The following is a 22,051-nucleotide window of genomic DNA, read 5'->3' on the forward strand; positions in this document are numbered from 1 at the left end:
ACTACCTGCTGTGTATAGTACATGGGGATGACTACCTGCTGTGTATAGTACATTGGGGATCACTACCTGCTCCTGTGTATAGTACATGGGGATCACTACCTGCTGTGTATAGTACATGGGGATCACTACCTGCCCCTGTGTATAGTACATGGGGATCACTACCTGCTGTGTATAGTACATGGGGATCACTACCTGCTGTGTATAGTACATGGGGATCACTACCTGTTCCTCTGTATAGTACATGGGGATCACTACCTGCTGTGTATAGTACATGGGGATCACTACCTGCTCCTCTGTATAGTACATGGGGATCACTACTTGCTCCTGTGTATAGTACATGGGGATCACTACCTGCTGTGTATAGTACATGGGGATCACTACCTGCTCCTGTGTATAGTACATGGGGATCACTACCTGCTGTGTATAGTACATGGGGATCACTACCTGCTGTGTATAGTACATGGGGATCACTACCTGCTGTGTATAGTACATGGGGATCACTACCTGCTGTGTATAGTACATGGGGATCACTACCTGCTGTGTATAGTACATGGGGATCACTACCTGCTCCTGTGTATAGTACATGGGGATCACTACCTGCTGTGTATAGTACATGGGGATCACTACCTGCTCCTGTGTATAGTACATGGGGATCACTACCTGCTGTGTATAGTACATGAGGATCACTACCTGCTGTGTATAGTACATGGGGATCACTACCTGCTCCTGTGTATAGTACATGGGGATCACTACCTGCCCCTGTGTATAGTATATGGGGATCACTACCTGCTGTGTATAGTATATGGGGATCACTACCTGCTGTGTATAGTATATGGGGATCACTACCTGCTGTGTATAGTACATGGGGATCACTACCTGCTCCTGTGTATAGTACATGGGGATCACTACCTGCTGTGTATAGTACATGGGGATCACTACCTGCTGTGTATAGTACATGGGGATCACTACCTGCTCCTGTGTATAGTACATGGGGATCACTACCTGCTCCTGTGTATAGTACATGGGGATCACTACCTGCTCCTGTGTATAGTATATGGGGATCACTACCTGCTGTGTATAGTACATGGGGATCACTACCTGCTGTGTATAGTACATGGGGATCACTACCTGCTCCTGTGTATAGTATATGGGGATCACTACCTGCTGTGTATAGTACATGGGGATCACTACCTGCTGTGTATAGTACATGGGGATCACTACCTGCTCCTGTGTATAGTACATGGGGATCACTACCTGCTGTGTATAGTACATGGGGATCACTACCTGCTCCTGTGTATAGTACATGGGGATCACTACCTGCTGTGTATAGTACATGGGGATCACTACCTGCTCCTGTGTATAGTACATGGGGATCACTACCTGCTCCTGTGTATAGTACATGGGGATCACTACCTGCTGTGTATAGTACACGGGGATCACTATCTGCTCCTGTGTATAGTACATGGGGATCACTACCTGCTGTGTATAGTACATGGGGATCACTACCTGCTGTGTATAGTACATGGGGATCACTACCTGCTGTATATAGTACATGGGGATCACTACCTGCTGTGTATAGTACATGGGGATCACTACCTGCCCCTGTGTATAGTACATGGGGATCACTACCTGCTCCTGTGTATAGTACATGGGGATCACTACCTGCTGTGTATAGTACATGGGGATCACTACCTGCTGTGTATAGTACATGGGGATCACTACCTGCCCCTGTGTATAGTACATGGGGATCACTACCTGCTCCTGTGTATAGTACACGGGGATCACTACCTGCTCCTGTGTATAGTACATGGGGATCACTACCTGCTGTGTATAGTACATGGGGATCACTACCTGCTCCTGTGTATAGTACATGGGGATCACTACCTGCTGTATATAGTACATGGGGATCACTACCTGCTGTGTATAGTACATGGGGATCACTACCTGCTGTGTATAGTACATGGGGATCACTACCTGCTGTGTATAGTACATGGGGATCACTACCTGCTGTATATAGTACATGGGGATCACTACCTGCCCCTGTGTATAGTACATGGGGATCACTACCTGCTGTGTATAGTACATGGGGATCACTACCTGCTGTGTATAGTACATGGGGATCACTACCTGCTGTGTATAGTAAATGGGGATCACTACCTGTTGTGTATAGTACATGGGGATCACTACCTGCTCCTGTGTATAGTACATGGGGATCACTACCTGCTGTGTATAGTACATGGGGATCACTACCTGCTCCTCTGTATAGTACATGGGGATCACTACCTGCTGTGTATAGTACAAGGGGATGACTACCTGCTCCTGTGTAAAGTACATGGGGATGACTACCTGCTCCTGTGTATAGTATATGGGGATCACTGCCTGCTGTGTATAGTACACGGGGATCACTACCTGCTGTGTATAGTACATGGGGATCACTACCTGCTCCTGTGTATAGTACATAAGGATCACTACCTGCTGTGTATAGTACATGGGGATCACTACCTGCTGTGTATAGTACATGGGGATCACTACCTGCTGTGTATAGTAAATGGGGATCACTACCTGCTCCTGTGTATAGTACATGGGGATCACTACCTGCTCCTGTGTATAGTACATGGGGATCACTACCTGCTCCTGTGTATAGTACATGGGGATCACTACCTGCTGTGTATAGTACAAGGGGATGACTACCTGCTCCTGTGTATAGTACATGGGGATGACTACCTGCTCCTGTGTATAGTATATGGGGATCACTGCCTGCTGTGTATAGTACACGGGGATCAATACCTGCTGTGTATAGTACATGGGGATCACTACCTGCTCCTGTGTATAGTACATAAGGATCACTACCTGCTGTGTATAGTACATGGGGATCACTACCTGCTGTGTATAGTACATGGGCAGGGGCGTAGCTAAAGGCTGATGGGCCCTGGTGCAAAATGTTAGCTTGGGGCCCCCCATCTCACCCGATCAGGCAAAGTCCTATCTAACGTTATATCCAATTACTCTAATGTGCCACCATGTTCTAATGCACTGTCACTGCCTCCACCTCATGTACTGCACTACTGCCCCCTATAATTAATGGGCTCTACTGTGTCATTGTCTAATCATTGTATTCCAATCTTTGACTCTCCAGCTGAAAAACTACAACTCTCATCATGAACTGCCAGTTGGATATGATGGGGGTTGTAGTGCTGCAACCTGAAGAGCCAAATGCTGTAAAACTCCCATAATAAACTGTCAGCAGGGCACAATGAAGTTTGAACTTCTGCAACCTGGAGAAGTCACCTGATATCACCTGCAGTCCTATGTAACACCACAGATAACAGTGATATCCCTCTGAGTACAGATAATGTAGTGGTCACCTGCAGTCCTATGTAACACCACAGATAACACAGTGATATCTCTGAGTACAGATAATGTAGTAGCTGTCACCTGCAGTCCTATGTAACACCACAGATAACACAGTGATATCTCTGAGTACAGATAATGTAGTAGATGTCACCTGCAGTCCTATGTAACACCACAGATAACACAGTGATATCCCTCTGAGTACAGATAATGTAGTAGCTGTCACCTGCAGTCCTATGTAACACCACAGATAACACAGTGATATCTCTGAGTACAGATAATGTAGTAGATGTCACCTGCAGTCCTATGTAACACCACAGATAACACAGTGATATCCCTCTGAGTACAGATAATGTAGTAGCTGTCACCTGCAGTCCTATGTAACACCACAGATAACACAGTGATATCTCTGAGTACAGATAATGTAGTAGCTGTCACCTGCAGTCCTATGTAACACCACAGATAACACAGTGATATCTCTGAGTACAGATAATGTAGTAGATGTCACCTGCAGTCCTATGTAACACCACAGATAACACAGTGATATCCCTCTGAGCACAGATAATGTAGTAGTCACCTGCAGTCCTATGTAACACCACAGATAACACAGTGATATCTCTGAGTACAGATAATGTAGTAGTCACCTGCAGTCCTATGTAACACCACAGATAACAGTGATATCTCTGAGTACAGATAATGTAGTAGTCACCTGCAGTCCTATGTAACAGCACAGATAACACAGTGATATCTCTGAGTACAGATAATGTAGTAGCTGTCACCTGCAGTCCTATGTAACACCACAGATAACACAGTGATATCTCTGAGTACAGATAATGTAGTAGATGTCACCTGCAGTCCTATGTAACACCACAGATAACACAGTGATATCCCTCTGAGCACAGATAATGTAGTAGTCACCTGCAGTCCTATGTAACACCACAGATAACACAGTGATATCTCTGAGTACAGATAATGTAGTAGTCACCTGCAGTCCTATGTAACACCACAGATAACAGTGATATCTCTGAGTACAGATAATGTAGTAGTCACCTGCAGTCCTATGTAACAGCACAGACAACACAAAGATATCTCTGAGTACAGATAATGTAGATATAGACCCCTGTGTAGCCCCCCCATAGTATAGACCCCCTGTGTAGCCCCCCCACAGTATAGACCCCCTGTGTAGCCCCCCCACAGTATAGACCCCCTGTGTAGCCCCCCACAGTATAGACCCCCTGTGTAGCCCCCCCACACAGTATAGACCCCCTGTGTAGATCCCCCACAGTACAGACCCCTGTGTAACCCTCTAATAGTATAGACCCCCTGTGTACCCCCCTCCCATAGTATAGACCCCTTGTGCAGCCCCCCCAGTATAGATCCCTTGTGCAGCCCCCCCGTATAGACCCCTTGTGCAGCCCCCCCAGTATAGACCTCTTGTGAAGCCCCCCCCAGTATAGACCCCTTGTGCAGCCCCCCAGTATAGACTCCTTGTGCAGCCCCCCCAGTATAGACCCCTTGTGCAGCCCCCCCAGTATAGACTCCTTGTGCAGCCCAACCAGTATAGACCCCTTGTGCAGCCCCCCCCAGTATAGACCCCTTGTGCAGCCCCCCCAGTATAGATCCCTTGTGCAGCCCCCCCAGTATAGACCCCTTGTGCAGCCCCCCCAGTATAGACTCCTTGTGCAGCCCCCCCCAGTATAGACCCCTTGTGCAGCCCCCCCAGTATAGACCCCTTGTGCAGCCCCCCCAGTATAGATCCCTTGTGCAGCCCCTCCAGTATAGACCCCTTGTGCAGCCCCCCCCCATATAGACCTCTTGTGAAGCCCCCCAGTATAGACCCCTTGTGCAGCCCCCCCAGTATAGACCCCTTGTGCAGCCCCCCCAGTATAGACCCCTTGTGCAGCCCCCCCAGTATAGACCCCTTGTGCAGCCCCCCAGTATAGACCCCTTGTGCAGCCCCCCCAGTATAGACCCCTTGTGCAGCCCCCCCCAGTATAGACCCCTTGTGCAGCCCCCCCCCCAGTATAGACCCCTTGTGCAGCCCCCCACATCGCAACATTTATGTAAAAATGAAAAAATAAATAAACTCACCTCACCTGGATCCTTGATCTCCCTGCCAGCTTCTCTTCAGTTCAGTGAGCTTCCGGGTTGCCGGCCCTGGCCGGAAGCTCACTGATGCAGGATCGCGGCGCCCGGATTTCTCCTCTATACTGCACGGCGGCTGACATGTGACGTGATGACGTCACATGTCAGCTGCCGAGGAGGAGTCCCGGCGCCGCGGTCCTGCATCAGTGAGCTTCCGGCCAGGGCCGGCAACCCGGAAGCTCACTGAACTTAAAGAGGTCAGGCGGCCGCGGCCATTTAACTGCACGGGGGGACCGGGCCGGGGGGCATATGCCCCCCGGCCCAGCCCGCCCCTGCCGCGGCCCCCCCGGATTGGGGGAGCACAGGAGGAAGTGGCAAGGGGGGCCGTGCGGGCCCCCCTAGCGTAGGGGCCCGGTCGCCATGGCAACCCCTGCGACCCCTATAGCTACGCCACTGTACATGGGGATCACTACCTGCTCCTGTGTATAGTACATGGGGATCACTACCTGCTCCTGTGTATAGTAAATGGGGATCACTACCTGCTCCTGTGTATAGTATATGTGATCACTACCTGCTCCTGTGTATAGTACATGGGGATGACTACCTGCTGTGTATAGTACATGGGGATCACTACCTGCTGTGTATAGTACATGGGGATCACTACCTGCTGTGTATAGTATATGGGGATCACTACCTGCTGCGTATAGTACATAGGGGTTCACTACCTGCTGTGTATAGTACATGGGGATCACTACCTGCTGTGTATAGTACATGTGATCACTACCTGCTCCTGTGTATAGTACATGGGGATCACTACCTGCTCCTGTGTATAGTACATGGGGATCACTACCTGCTCCTGTGTATAGTACATGGGGATCACTACCTGCTCCTGTGTATAGTACATGGGGATCACTACCTGCTCCTGTGTATAGTACATGGGGATCACTACCTGCTTCCCCTCACAGATGTTTGTTTTTATACTGTATAATTGTATAGTGTATAGTATACAGTATACACTGAACATACCTGTCTATCCTTCCACCTCCCATCTCATCCCATCTACCTCTCTCATCTATCCTCAATGTATAGTTCTATGTTTTTATTTTTACATCCATATCTCTTTCTTCTACCTCTTGTCATCTATATATCTATCTCCTATCTATCTATCTATCTATCTATCTCCTATCTATCTATCTCCTATCTATCTATCTCCTATCTATCTATCTATCTATCTATCTATCTATCTCCTATCTATCTATCTATCTATCTATCTATTATCTATCTATCTATCTATCTATCTATCTATCTATCTATCTTCTATCTATCTATCTATCTATCTATCTATCTATCTATCTATCTATCGATCTCCTATCTATTATATATCTATCTATCTATCTTCTATCTATCTATCTATCTATCGATCTCCTATCTATTATATATCTATCTTCTATTTATCTATCTATCTATCTATCTCCTATCTATCTATCTATCTATCTATCTCCTATCTATCTATCTATCTATCTCCTATCTATCTATCTATCTATCTATCTATCTATCTATCTATCTATCTATCTCCTATCTATCTATCTATCTATTATCTATCTATCTATCTTTCTATTATATATCTATCTATCTATCTATCTATCTATCTATCTATCTATCTATCTATCTATCTATCGATCTCCTATCTATTATATATCTATCTATCTATCTTCTATCTATCTATCTATCTATCTATCTATCTATCTATCTATCGATCTCCTATCTATTATATATCTATCTATTATCTATCTATCTATCTATCTATCTCCTATCTATCTATCTATCTATCTATCTATCTATCTCCTATCTATCTATCTATCTATCTATCTATCTATCTATCTATCTCCTATCTATCTATCTATCTATCTATCTATCTATCTATCTATCTATCTCCTATCTATCTATCTATCTATCTATCTATTATCTATCTATCTACTATCTATCTATCTATCTATCTATCTATCTATCTATCGATCTCCTATCTATTATATATCTATCTATCTATCTTCTATCTATCTATCTATCGATCTCCTATCTATTATATATCTATCTTCTATTTATCTATCTATCTATCTATCTATCTATCTATCTATCTCTTTCTTTCTTTCTTTCTTTCTATCTATCTATCTATCTATCTATCTATCTATCTATCTATTATCTATCTATCTATCTATCTATCTATCTATCTTTCTATCTATCTATCTATCTATCTAGATACAGGAGAAAGCCGCACATCCAAATCCTCATGAAGCGGGTGCTGTACAAAGTCAGTCCCCCGGCTTGGAGATCCCCAATAATATGCAAAGATATTCTGCAGCACGCCAGCATACGTGAAAAAAAGTGGTTGTTTACTACAAAGAGTGCAAAAAATAGAGAGATGCGACGTTTCGACCCTCTCACAGGGTCATTATCAAGCATCTATCTATCTATTGGTGCGTTTACACAGGCAGATATATCTGACAGATTTTGGAAGCCAAAGCCAGGAATGGATTTGAAGAGAGGAGAAACCTCAGTCTTTCCTTTATGACCTGTTCCCTGTTTATAGTCTGTTCCTGGTTTTGGCTTCAAAGATCTGTCAGATAAATCTGCCTGTGTAAACGCACCATATCTCCTATCTATTATCTATCTATCTATCTATCTATCTATCTATCTATCTATCTATCTATCTAGCCATCTCACATCTCTCTCTCTCCCTCTTGCTCTTTTACATATTTCTTAAGTATCTTCATCTGACGCCTAGAAAGAATATAAATCCAGGAAACTCAGATCAGAAACCTCCTTAAAAAAAATAAATAAATAAATAATAATAATAAAAGTATATATATATATATATATATATATATATATATATATATATATATATATCTTTAATTCCTACATAGTAACTGAGAATAATGGTGAGTGACCTGGTGAGGATCAGGAGGAGCAGATGAGGACTGTAGTAACCCCTTCCCTGCCAGGCTGGAGCATGGTATCTGGCAGTGAGATAGTGAGGCGGTGGGGGCTCTGGGTGTGAGTTGGTGCTCTGGCCGCTCGGGGGCGCTGTGCTTCCAGCAGAAGGCTGAGGGTGGCTGCCATCCTCCTCCTCCTCCTCTTCTCCGTCCCTGCTCCCTGTCTTTTGTTTGCCCTCTGGAGGGGGAGGTGGGCTGCTCCCGGCCCGAGGAGAGGCCCCTGGCTGCAGCTTGCACCATGAGGCTGGCATTGTAATCCTGGATTCGCTGCTTGCAGTGCAGGGGGAGCCACAGAGCAGGCACAACAAAACGCAGTAGGGGCAGCACCTCCCCCACCCCATCTGACCAGCAGCCAAGCAGCACAATACACAGCAGCACTGCCTGCACCGGGGACCCCTCATCTGCTGGGAAGTTGGGCTCTCAAGCAGCCAGGATGTCTTACCAAGGGAAGAAGAACATCCCCAGGATTACTGTAAGAAGGGGGGGAGGGGGCAGGTGTAAGGATCCATTGCAGAGCTCAGATAAGACAGCCATGGTATCAGCCCTGGCAATGCCATCAGCAATATACACAGGGTGACCCCCCCAGCATTGCTTTCTATGTGGGGGCTATGTGTATGTATGCACTATATGGGGGGAGGGGGCTGAGAATCATCCTATGCATACAGATAGGCTGCATGTATCATCAGCTTCACTATATGGGTCACATCTTGGGCTTGTTTTCCTCCTTCTCACTGTTGTTTTGGTCATGTCTTGCAGGATATCCCTTATAGACCCATGTACCGCTATGTATATAAGTGACTACAGGGCATGGATCCCTTTGGCATTGATTGTAAATTAGCATCTCTAATGGAGAAGTATTCAATCTGGGTCAATGATTATTTTCTCATGAACGGGAATAAATCTGTTCTGTCTGCGCTTTATTATGAGGATCCACCAGATTATTTGGCAATGATGGAACTAAATAAGAGGAAGCCACTATGAGAGGGCACAGGACTCTGTATCATTGTACTGGGGAAGTGAGGGGAAGCCATGGACCCTGATGGTGATGAGGAAGATGAAGTCACCATTACCAGAGCAGGGATGCTTGTTTACCCTCCTCTATAACAATGTTTGTAGATTTCTGGTAGTGGTATTGATTTGTAGTATATGGTATATAATGGCACATTGACCTTCCTCAGGGTGGCATGGACTGGTTTGGCTTAATAGGATGTTGTCCTTTAATGGTAAATTGTATAGTGAAGAATGAATGGTGTGGGGGTATAATATCTCTTTAAATATATAGTGTGAATAGATAGATAGATAGATAGATAGATAGATAGATAGATAGATAGATAGATAGATAGATAGATGGATGGATGGATGGATAGATAGATAGATAGATAGATAGATAGATAATAGATAGATAGATAGATAATAGATAGATAGATAGATAGATAGATGATAGATAGATAGATAGATAGATAGATAGATAGATAGATAGGAGATAGATGATAGATAGATAGATAGATAGATAGATAGATAGATAGGAGATAGATAGATAGGAGAGAGATAGATAGATAGATAGATAGATAGATAGATAGATAGATAGATAGATAGATAGATAGATAACATATCAACCACAACACTATATTTGTTTACTAGATGTTGTGGTGGATACTGAGTAAGGTCCTTGACCTGATAGTTAAATAGATAGATAGATAGTTAAGCTAATAGGTAGATGATTGATTGATTGATTAGTAAATGGATGGATAGGTTGATAGATAATAGATAGATAGATAGATAGATAGATAGATAGATAGAAGTTAGGGTCCATTCACACAGAAAGATTATCTGCCAAAGAAAGCCAGCAATGGATTTGAAAAGAGGAACAATCCCAGATTTTCCTTTTATGACCTGATCTCTGTTTATAGTCTGTTTCTGGCTTTGGCTTAAAACCTTTGGCAGATAATCTTTCTGTTTAAATGGACCCACAGATAGATAGATAGATAGATAGATAGACATATAGAAAGATAGATAGATAGATAGATAGATAGACATATAGATAGATAGATAGATAGATAGATAGATAGATAGATAGATAGATAGGAGATAGATAGATAGATAGATAGATAGATAGATAGATAGATAGATAGATACATAGATACATAGGAGATAGATAGGAGATAGATAGATAGATAGGAGATAGATAGATAGATAGATAGATAGATAGATAGATAGATAGATACATAGATAGATAGGAGATAGATAGATAGATAGATAGATAGATAGATAGATACATAGATAGATAGATAGGAGATAGATAGATAGATAGGAAATAGATAGATAGGATATTGATAGATAGATAGATAGATAGATATATATATAGGAGATAGATAGATAGGAAATAGATAGATAGGATATAGATAGATGGATAGGAAATAGATAGATAGATAGATAGATAGATAGATAGATAGATAGATAGGAAATAGATAGATAGATAGATAGATAGGAAATAGATAGATAGATAGATAGATAGATAGATAGATAGATAGATAGGAAATAGATAGAACACAGTACAGAGATACAAATCGGATAGATACTGTAGATAGAATGTTCCCGTGTTAAAATGTCAGCAGCTACTTCTCTGGGCCACATAAGGGTTTGGGTCCACACCATTATTGCCTCTGTAATGTAATTTACATCTTGACAGCCAGTAAGGGAGTGGCGAGCCTCCATGACATGTGGATAGCTCTGATCAGAGTGACCGGAATAAGTAATGTATAGTCAGCATGGCGTCATAGATCTGCCACATACCAAGACATTATCTGCAAATGTGCTTCTCCCTCCAGCACTGGGGATTGTGGGGATTGATCCCTACGGAGACCCCTCTGTAATAGGAGTGCACACTATTACACTCTCTGAGTAATATGGTGTTATCTGCTCCATGTCATTCATCTACCTTTATAATTTTATTTTAATGTGGTTCTTCTCTTGATCAGGTCCCTTTCTCCCTCTGCATAGCTCGGGGGGTATCTAAGGTCCTATTAGTTTTCCTATAATGATAAGTAGTTTGTTATTATCATCAGTATTTTCTTAAGCGTATCAGCAATCCCCTGCCGCAGCGCTTATGTGCCATACATACTAGTAACCATTGATTGACAGCGGTGATCACATGAATGTGTATGGCATGTGCCCACTCCAGGGAAAGTAAACAAAGACCACCAGGGACCACCAGAGTAACAGGTCTGGCGCAAAGAGGCGAAAAATGTTTGGTTTAAATCGACTCTGTACCCACGATCTGCAGCCCCCCCCCCCCAACTGCTTGTACCATCAGATAGCTGCTTTTAATCCTATATCTTTTCTGGGGTCAACTTTTAAACCTGGGGACAACTTTTAAACTTGCAGCCCTGTGTCAAATTGGTGTAGCCTAGAGTACCCGTGCCTAATTTGACACAGGGCTGTCAAAAGTAGTTTTTTAGGACAATAACTGCTGAACGGACCCCAGGACAGATCTTGGATTAAAAGCAGCTATCTGATCCGGTTTGGGGGGGGGGGGCAGATTGTGAGTACAGAGTCGCTTTAACTCTCAGACAACCCTTTTAATGTGATCAATGTCTTGAGGAAATATATCAAGAAGACAACGCCCTACATGAACATGGCCCCCACTGATCAGCTGACAAGTCCTGGAACTTCCCAGAATGCTGTTAGTACCTGGAGAAGTTTTTATGTGCTACATAAAAGTATTAGGGAACATTCATAGGTAGATAGTAGAGATGAGCGAACCTGGAGCATGCTCTAGTCCATCCGAACCCGAACTTTCGGCATTTGATTAGCGGTAGCTGCTGAAGTTGGATAAAGCCCTAAGGCTATGTGGAAATCATGGATATAGTCATTAGCTGTATCCATGTTTTCCAGACAACCTTAGAGCTTTATCCAAGTTCTGCAGCCCCCGCTAATCAAATACCGAATCGGGTTCGAGTCGATCCGAACCCGGTTCGCTCATCTCTAGTAGATAGGCTTTCCTTTTCCAATGAGAAAGATTAAATTCCTTACCCTTACTTTGTGCCTATATTATCTAACCTGGGGGACCTGGTCGGTTGGCATCACCTGCCACCCAACAACCAATAACTACAACACTGATTAAGAAATGGTCACATGTGCCAGGTTTATTGCAGAGATTTCAGTGATTGTTCCATGTATCCGAATAAGGTATATAATGCACTCCATTCAGATGGAATAGACTTTATAATCTGACCCACATTAACATGAACCCAGTTTTTGCCACCAATATTAAATATAAGTAAACAAGAGAGTTTGTGCAAATTGGACACAGTATTGCTAAATAGGCTTTGTAAACTGTTAGACTTTATGCATATGGCAGAACTATATGTACAGTATGGAGCCTATATGGCCACAAGCATAGTAATTGTGAGTTCTTATTATGAACTTACAGACACTTCGGGGGAGATTTATGAAACATGGTGTAAAGTGAAACTGGCTCAGTTGTCCCTAGCAACCAATCAGATTCCACCTTTCATTTTCCAAAGAGTCTGTGAGGAATGAAAGGTGGAATCTGATTGGTTGCTAGGGGCAACTGAGCCAGTTTCACTTTACACCATGTTAAATACAGTAAATGCCCCCTTTCATGTTGAACTCTATTCTCCTTTAGATACATGAAGAAGAAAAACCCTGAATGGAGCATTAAGCAAAGTGTCATATATGAAATCGGAGGATTATGTAGCTACAGTATAGGTGCCATACTATGTCTATTCAGAACCTAGCTCAATAATATCTAAGGCCATGTTCACATGGCGTTAGACAAGGAACAGCCGGTGTCAGAGAAGATCATCCCAGACGGTACTGCAGAACTTGATGAATTGGGATGCGGGCGCATCCTTGCGTGCCGGCATCCCAATTCGCTGTTGCACACAATAGAGTGCGCACTTCATTGTGCGCACTGACAGGTTTTCTGCAGCCGCTATTTCTCTCTGATAACTCTCTTCTTGACCCTCTACAGTCTGGCTTCCGACCCCTTCACTCCACCGAAACTGCTCTCACAAAGGTGTCAAACGATCTGCTGAAGGCCAAGTCACAAGGAAACTACTCCTTGCTGATTCTCCTGGATCTCTCAGCAGCATTTGACACTGTGGACCACCAGCTTCTCCTCTCCATGCTCAGCTCTCTTGGTCTTAAGGACTCTGTTCTCTCCTGGTTCTCTTCCTACCTCTCTGACCGCTCCTTCAGTGTATCCTTCTCGGGCTCTACTTCTTCTCCCTTACCTCTCTCTGTTGGGGTTCCCCAGGGATCAGTCCTGGGTCCCCTCCTCTTCTCCCTCTATACAGCCCCCATCGGACAGACCATCAGCAGGTTTGGTTTCTAATACCATCTTTATGCTGATGACACCCAGTTATACACCTCTTCCCACGACATCTCCCCTGCCTTCCTGCAAAATACAAGTGGCTGCCTATCTGCTCTCTCTAACACTATGACCTCTCTGTTCCTCAAACTTAATCTCTCTAAAACTGAACTTCTTGTATTTCCTCCCTCTAACAAACCTAAACCCGACATTTCCCTCTCAGTCTGTGGTACTAGCATAACTCCTGTGCATCAGGCTCGATGTCTGGGGGTCATGCTAGACTCTGATCTATCCTTTACTCCCTACATCCAAGCTCTTACACGCTCCTGTCATCTACATCTCAAAAACATCTCTAGAATCCGTCCATTTCTCACCACTGACACTGCTCAGACTCTGACTGTCGCCTTGATCCATTCCCGTCTTGACTACTGTAACTCACTACTAATCGGTCTTCCTTTCTCTAAGCTCTCCCCTCTCCAGTCTATCCTGAACGCAGCAGCCAGGCTCATCTTCCTCTCCAGCCGCTATACCGACGTCTCCTTTCTGTGCCAGTCACTGCACTGGTTACCCATTAAATATAGAACACAGTTCAAACTCCTCACCCTCACCCATAAAGCTCTCCACAACTCTGCCCCTCCATACATCTCCTCCCTCATCTCCACCTACCATCCTTCCCGTGCTCTGCGCTCTGCAAATGACCTCACACTAACCTCTTCTTTAATCCGAACTTCTCATTCCCGCCTCCAAGACTTCTCTCGTGCTGCACCAGTTCTCTGGAACTCTTTACCCAAAGACCTCAGACTTATTTCCAACATCCCCAGTTTTAAGCGTGCCCTAAAGACCCATCTCTTCAGGCGTGCTTATAACATTTCGTAATCTCGTCTCCCTTTGCTATCCCTTCTCCATCCTCTCTATAACTTCTTCGGTGCTAGGTACACTGTCCTTGTCATCTGAGCTTAGAAAATGGCTTGTGACTGGCTTGCCCAGCCGCCTATAGGCACTTAGAGAATTCATGTACAATGACTGGAACATTGACAAATAAAGCACTTGTTGCCTCTCGTGTTACTCCCAGTCATCCTAGCCTGTAAGCTCTTGAGAGCAGGTCTCTAATTTGTTGTTGTAATTTATTCATTGTATAATTTAATATATAACCTGTAATGTATTTATATATATTTAAATAAGCGCTGCGGAATCTGTTGGCGCTATACAAATAAATATTATTATTATTATTATTATTATTATAGCGGCCGCAGATAACTGACATGTCAGTTTTTACGGCGCCGCTTGGCTTCCCGGCCGGAGTGTATACTTGTGTATACTTTCCGGCCGGGATTCCATAGAAGGCAGCACTACGTAAGTTCCATAGTGATCACAGCCATTGTTTCTGCCACAATGGCCGTGATTACTACGGAACTACTTACGTAGTGTGAACATAGCCTTATAGTGCATAACATCCTAGGCCCACAACTATCCAGATCACTCTGACTTATCCTGTTCCCCAAGGGTTAAATAGAAACAGAAAATTGTCGGCAGAAAAAGACCACCTGGTCAATCTAGTCTAATTTTTCCTTCTTATTACCTTAAGATATGCTGCGTTTACAAGGAACAATTATCGTTCGAATTTGCACGATAACGATCAAATTAGAACTATAATCGCACGTGTAATCGCAGCGGACGATCAAAAACGACGAGCGAGAAATCGTTCATTTTGATCTTACAACATGTTCTTAAATCGTTGTTCGCAAAAAATTTGCAGATTGTTCCGTGTAAACAGTCGTTCACCGTTTTAACCTATGTGGGAGATAGGCTTAAGCGATCGCAAAACGATTTTTCCGTACGATATATCGTTCCGTCTAAACGCTGATCTTTATAAAAAAAATTGTTACTTTGAAAACGTTAATCGTACGATCGGGCGAATTATTGCTCCGTGTAAATGCAGCAATAGATATATGTGTATACCAGGCAGGTTTACATTCTGTTATACTGGATTTACCTACCACATCTGCTGGAAGTTTGTTCCGATCATCTCCTACTCTTTCAGTAAAGTAATATTTTCTCACGTTGCTTCTGATCTTTCTTCCAACTAACCTCTCACTGTGTCCTCTTGTTCTTGAGTTCAGTTTTTTATTTAAAAAAAAAACCCCCCAAAAAAAACCTTATTTAGTGCTTTTACAATATTTAAATGTGTCTCTGGATAATGTTGGCAACCACTGGCAACCGTCCTGCATAATATATCTGTTTTCTTTCGTAGAGCGACAGACTTCTTATCAAAGGAGGGAGGATTGTAAATGATGACCAGTCGTTCTGCGCAGACATATACCTCGAAGATGGCTTAATAAAGTAAGTTGTGTCATACAGGTAAAGTGGTTGCCCAGTACATAGTATATATGCAGATCAGAAGACTGATGGGAGTTTTTGCTATAGTTAGTGGCTCCATTTGTTATGGACATGGTTTTAACATGAGGTCCTTTCTTTTGAGGAAGATCTATCGTAGGAACTCCTCTTTGGAATGTAACGTCTATTAGATGTCCTACTCAACAGGTGCCTGTTGGCTCTACACATGAAAGGTGTCGGAAGGCTAGTCACGTGATTTCTTTGGACCAATCAACTTCATAGCTTTGAAGTATAGAAGCCCCACTGGCACCATTTAAGTAGAGCTGTAGTAGCACCTATGGGCACTGGTCACACACATCAGATCAACAGAGGCTAGATTTAGCAGTATCTTCTTATGATGTAATATCTGTGGAGACAGTGTCAAAATAGCAGATACTGTATTGTTAAAAAGACGGATCAGCCAGGTCTCAGAGAGTAGTGTTTCTCATTGTGGAGACTGACATTCGGTGTAGGGATTCTTTTAGGTAATGCTCCTTGGCAAAAAAAAATAACTATAAAAAGAAATGCGCCACTTTACATACATTGTATTTAAAGGGAATCTGTCACTAGGTGCTGCCTTAAATGAGGGCAACATAAACTAGTGACAGAAATGCTGAACAGATCAGTGTATTACATCCATCATTCTTTTCAGCTGTTCTCCTAATATGCAGGAGAAAAGGATTTTTGCCACACCCCTCCAGCTGCTGATTGACAGGTGACTGCCTATACACAGCATGGATAGATAACTGCCAATCAGCAGCTAGTGGGTGGAGTTTTCTGCTTCTCATGAATATCCAGGACTACTGGGCTCATGCACATAATGGAGAGGACTACTTATTGTCCATGTTATTCAGGAGGAGATCTGGATCAGCTGCACAGAACAATGTACAGTAAGTGATACCTCATTCTGTTCAGCTTCTCTGTCACTACTTTATGCTACCCTGAGATAGGACAGCATACACCTACTGACAGAGTCTCTTTAATGTGCATCCTTGGCCACGTATATTTGGTCGGCCTGTATATAATATCTGGTAATCACAGGTTTTCATCCACAGGAAAATATCTTTGAGAAAAACTAAAATAGTTTTTCAAAGATTAAAACTAATGGCAGTGACCCTGTAATTACGAGAATGGAGGTCCCTTGTCCTTTGAGTGAATGGGATGGCACCGCACATGCTCAGCTATTTACTCTGTATGGGGGAGCGGCATACTGCTGCTCTATCCAAATCAGGGACAATGGACCTCCATTATAATGGTCAGTGGGTGGTCAGCAGGTCCATCCTGTGGATAGAGGCTATGTGATAACCCCTGATGCTTCTTACATGCCCTGGACCATCCATGGTGATTGTAGCTGGTCCAGGTTATGTTATGTGGGATTAATAAGAATACTGGACTGGTGATATAAGAAAGTGTTATGGACTGCTTTTGTTCTTCTTTATTATATTAGGAATGTTGTTTAATTGTTAATTGTTTTGTGCAGGCAAATTGGGGAGAATCTCATTGTTCCTGGTGGAGTGAAGACCATTGATGCTCATGGCTTGCTGGTTATACCTGGAGGAATAGATGTTAACACCAGACTACAGATGCCCATCATGGGAATGACAAGCGCCGATGATTTCTTCCAAGGAACTAAAGCAGCGCTGGCAGGGGGCACTACAATGATAAGTGAGTACACCGGCAGAAAATTGTATGACTGGACAGGTATTATCTCTATATACTGAGATGTGAACTTCTCTCATTAAATCCAATGCATCTGAGCTGCACAAGAGATTTATCATATCTTGTGTAAAGGATTAGTGGAGCAGTCGCTCATAGCAATCAATGAGATTCCAACTTTTTACTTAAAGGAGAAGTCTGGGCTCTGACTTCTTTGTTCCAAAAAAGCTGGGGAGGAGGTGGGTGAACATAACAGCATGCACTTACCTCCCCGGCTCCAGCACTGTCATCCGTTCCAATTCCCGATACACGGACGATTCTAGGTCTGAGTGGGACCTGAGATGTCAGCGTCGCTTAACCAGTCAGCGGAAGTGGTGCGTCCTGCCACCACTATGTGGAATTTATTAAGGCCTGTGTACCTGTACATCGATCTTAAATGGTCACTGTCGTTTTAAAAAACTTTTGACATGTCATAGAGACGTGAAAAGTTGTGATTGGTCCCAGTCTGAGTGTTCAGTACTGGTCAGGAGAACGAGTCAGGAGAACACCACTTCAGTGCGGCCTGCTCCTGCTCTGTGTTTGAAAAAAAGAGTTGAGCCCATAATGTAAGGGCCCTATTCCACCGGACGATTATCGTTCGCATAATCGTTAACGATTAACAATCTCAAACAACCGCTATTGCGAAAGACCTGAAATCGTTCACTCATTTCCATGGAACGATAATCGTTACTTATGATCGTATTTGCGATAGTTTTTTCTTTGCTATTTCTTCGCTATTGCGTTCGTATCAACTGCGAACGACCGAACGTCTTATTCAATGCGAACGATTTGCGAACGAGCAACGATAAAAGTAGATCCAGGTCTTATAAAGTCATCAATGATTTCTCGTTCGGTCGTTAATCGTTAACTGCATTTCAACCGAACGATTATCGTTTAGATTCGAACGATTTAACGAAAATCTGAACGATAATTGTCCGGTGGAATAGGGCCCTTAGTCTATGGAGCCCACTCTTTTTTTCTTACACAGAGCGGGAAGAGGATGCCCTGCAGTGTGCTCCTCTCCCAGCTTGTTTTTCTGATTGGTACTGGCCTGAACATTCCTCCTTGGGGCCGTGTGCTGCAGCTTCTTAGCAATCTGTCAGCTCAGACAGGCCACTCTAAAGCTGCAACGTGTAGGACCGGGGATGAAGGAGAGGGCAGGAGGAGCCCTGGACAGTGGACAGATAATGTAAACTGGGCAAGGCCTGCATGGACATCACTAATGATGTCCATGCAACCCTTGCTAAACGATTATTAGGCCGCATTTATCTAGCATATCGGCGCTCGTTTACAGCATTGATCGGGCTGCCATCGGCCTGTGTAATAGGACCCTAAGGCTGACGCATGGCAGGGGAGGAAATCTACACCAGATTGTGCCATGATTTACACCTGCTATCAGCTCTAAATCATGATATATCGGGTGCACTGGTGAGCAGGGCGTACATAGGTGAAAAGGCGCTAAAATAATAATGCTATGACTAATAGAATTCTACATGTTTTTCCAGTTGACCATGTCTTTCCTGAGGCTGGAATGAATTTGGTCTCAGCTTATGAGCAATGGAGAGAATGGGCTGATGGGAAAGTGTGCTGTGACTACTCTCTACATATGGACATCACATACTGGCATGAGAGTCTCAAAGAGGAGATGGAGGCGTTGGTGAAGGACAAGGGTAAGTATGAAGGCCTGCTGGTCTAAACTAGTGGTGGATTGCTAAAAAGTCTTATCAATCGGTTTTATAAGAGGAGCGATAACATCCATAGCCTTTCCCACCATGGATATGTATGACATATGTACGATATGCAACTGATATCTTTAGGGTGGGATCTTAATCTGCTTCCAGAATAACATGGATTTCTTCACCGATGTCTACAGGAGTTATGGAAATAGCCAAGAAAAGATTGTTAGGCTATTTCCATATCTTACATAGGACTTATATGTCCTACAGTACATATGTCTGCCCATGTAGTGTGAGCATCTGGATGTGACTGCCATTGGCACGTCAGAAGTTAGAGGAACCATGATGGACCAATTGGTGGTGGTCCCAATGATGGAATATACAATCTGCCATTTATTTAATTTGGCGCTTAAAGGGCTACTGTGTAAGAACAGTCTATGTGGTCTTTGCAGTAACTTATCATACACCCTCTTCTGTTTCTATAAAAAACCACTATTACAGTAATTGTGATCTATGGAATGTATAAGCTCCATCCCATTTATGCAATATAATAGACAATAGGTATATGCTTATAAGGCAGAAGTGGCCCCTTTTGCTTACCAGGCCACACAGGTTGCACGTATAGTACATCTGTCTTGGTTATACTTGTATATCACCATCCAATAACCCAGAATATGTGACCATTGGGTCCCATTAATGTGAGATTTAGGGAATGTTACACTTCAGAATTGCCTGAAATCCTTTGTTTCATTCTTTTAAAGGTGTGAACTCCTTTCTTGTCTTTATGGCGTACAAGGATAGATACCAGTGCACAGATGCTCAGGTAGAGTACAATAAAAGCAACAACATAGCTAAAATGCTACGTATTCTCAATGTACTCTAAGTAGAACATGTCTTCTGTTTGTAGATGTATGAGATTTTCAGCATTATTCGAGAACTAGGAGCCATAGCGCAGGTTCATGCGGAGAACGGCGACATTATTGAAGAGGTACTGTAACCTATATGTATCTAATGCCTATTATAAGCCTGGGGTGGGCAGCAATGTAGCTTTAGAGAGTCAGTAGGTTTAGGCTTTCCTATCTAAGGGTAGTATACAGTAGTGACAGAGAAGCTGAACAGAATGATGTATCACTTACATTGTTCTGTTCAGCCTATTCTTAGGGTACTATTACATGGAACGATAATCGGCCCTATCCGGCTGATTATCGTTCCGTGTAATAAACACAACGATCAGCCGATGATCAATGTCATCGGCTGATCGTTGATATAGGTTCTGACCTATAATTGTCGGCCACCGACCGCACACCGCTACGTGTAATAGCGGTGCGCGGACGGTGGCTAACTAATGCAAAAAAAAATACATTACCTATCCATGGTCCAGGGCTCCTCCTGCTCCTGCTCCTTAGCTGACTGGACGCTCAGCCAATCACAGGCCGTACCACCGCTGCCAGTGATTGGCTGAGTGGCCTGTCAGCCAAGACAGGCCGCTCTGGAGCTGCAGCGCGCGGGACCTGGAGAGAAGAGGAGCAGGAGGAGCCCTGGACCCGGGATAGGTAATGTATACAAGTTTTGCAAGGGCTGCAAGGACATCGGTAACGATGTCCCTGCAGCCCTTGTTAAACAATTATCGGGCTGTGTAATAGGCCCTGTAATCGAGCGTCAATCTAGCAGATCGACACTCGTTTACATTTATTATCGGGCCCCTATCGGCCCATCTAATAGTACCCTTAGATATCCTCCTGAATAACATGGACAATAAATAGTCCTCTCCATTATGTGCATGAGCCAAGTAGTTCTGGATATTCATGAGAAGCAGAAAACTCCGCCCACCAGCTGCTGATTGGCAGTTATCTATCCATGCTGTGTATAGGCAGTTAACTGTCAGTCAGAAGCTGGAGGGCGGGGATAGGGGTGCGGCAAGAATTCTATTCTCCTGCATATTAGGAGGACAGCTAAAATTATGTAAGTAATACACCAATCTGTTCAGCCTTTATATCACTAGTTTATGCTGCCCTCATGTAAGGCCACATAAACCTAGTGGCAGATTCCCTTTAAGGTTTTGACTTTACATGTGGTTATATGCAATAAAAAAATTTTATATATAGAAAAAAGCCTACACATTTCAATCACTTTAAACTGTGATGTTCATGTTGTCTGATGAAGGTTAATTTGTGTTTGGAGGACAGGTTTATCTATGATTAGACCAAAGGCCTGTTTTTTTTTCCGGAAGCATCACCACTGTATTCTATGGCTATTATATGGTATTAGAAACATAGAAGATTGTTGGCAGAAAAAGACCACCTGGTCCCATCTAGTCCGCCCTTTTTGTAGTTCTTTTCTTATTATCTCAGGATAGATATATGTTTATCCCAGGCAGGTTTACATTCTGTTATTGTAGATTTACCTACCACATCTGCTGGAAGTTTGTTCCAAGCATCTACTACTCTTCTATGTTGGGCTCCAGGAAGCCTGTGTGATATGTCATTGACCATATAGTGCATTAGTTCCTAGCTTGATTATATTAAATATGTACTATAACTGTG

The 22,051-nt window shown here is 43.4% G+C and overlaps 1 protein-coding gene across 1 annotated transcript in view; it reads left to right on the plus strand.

Moving 5' to 3' along the window:
- The first annotated feature begins 8,613 nt into the window (after nt 1-8,613).
- The window catches only part of DPYSL4 (dihydropyrimidinase like 4), a 33,478-nt gene continuing 20,040 nt past the window's right edge, over nt 8,614-22,051 (plus strand). Inside the window, exons 1-6 of the mRNA XM_069980068.1 lie at nt 8,614-8,901; nt 16,016-16,104; nt 17,618-17,802; nt 19,338-19,502; nt 20,270-20,331; nt 20,416-20,496. Of these exons, the coding sequence (XP_069836169.1) occupies nt 8,863-8,901; nt 16,016-16,104; nt 17,618-17,802; nt 19,338-19,502; nt 20,270-20,331; nt 20,416-20,496 (621 nt within the window). The 5' untranslated portion in view covers nt 8,614-8,862. The remainder of the gene's footprint in view (nt 8,902-16,015; nt 16,105-17,617; nt 17,803-19,337; nt 19,503-20,269; nt 20,332-20,415; nt 20,497-22,051) is intronic.

Source organism: Dendropsophus ebraccatus, chromosome 8 (assembly GCF_027789765.1).
Source record: "Dendropsophus ebraccatus isolate aDenEbr1 chromosome 8, aDenEbr1.pat, whole genome shotgun sequence".
Classification (NCBI taxonomy): domain Eukaryota; kingdom Metazoa; phylum Chordata; class Amphibia; order Anura; family Hylidae; genus Dendropsophus; species Dendropsophus ebraccatus.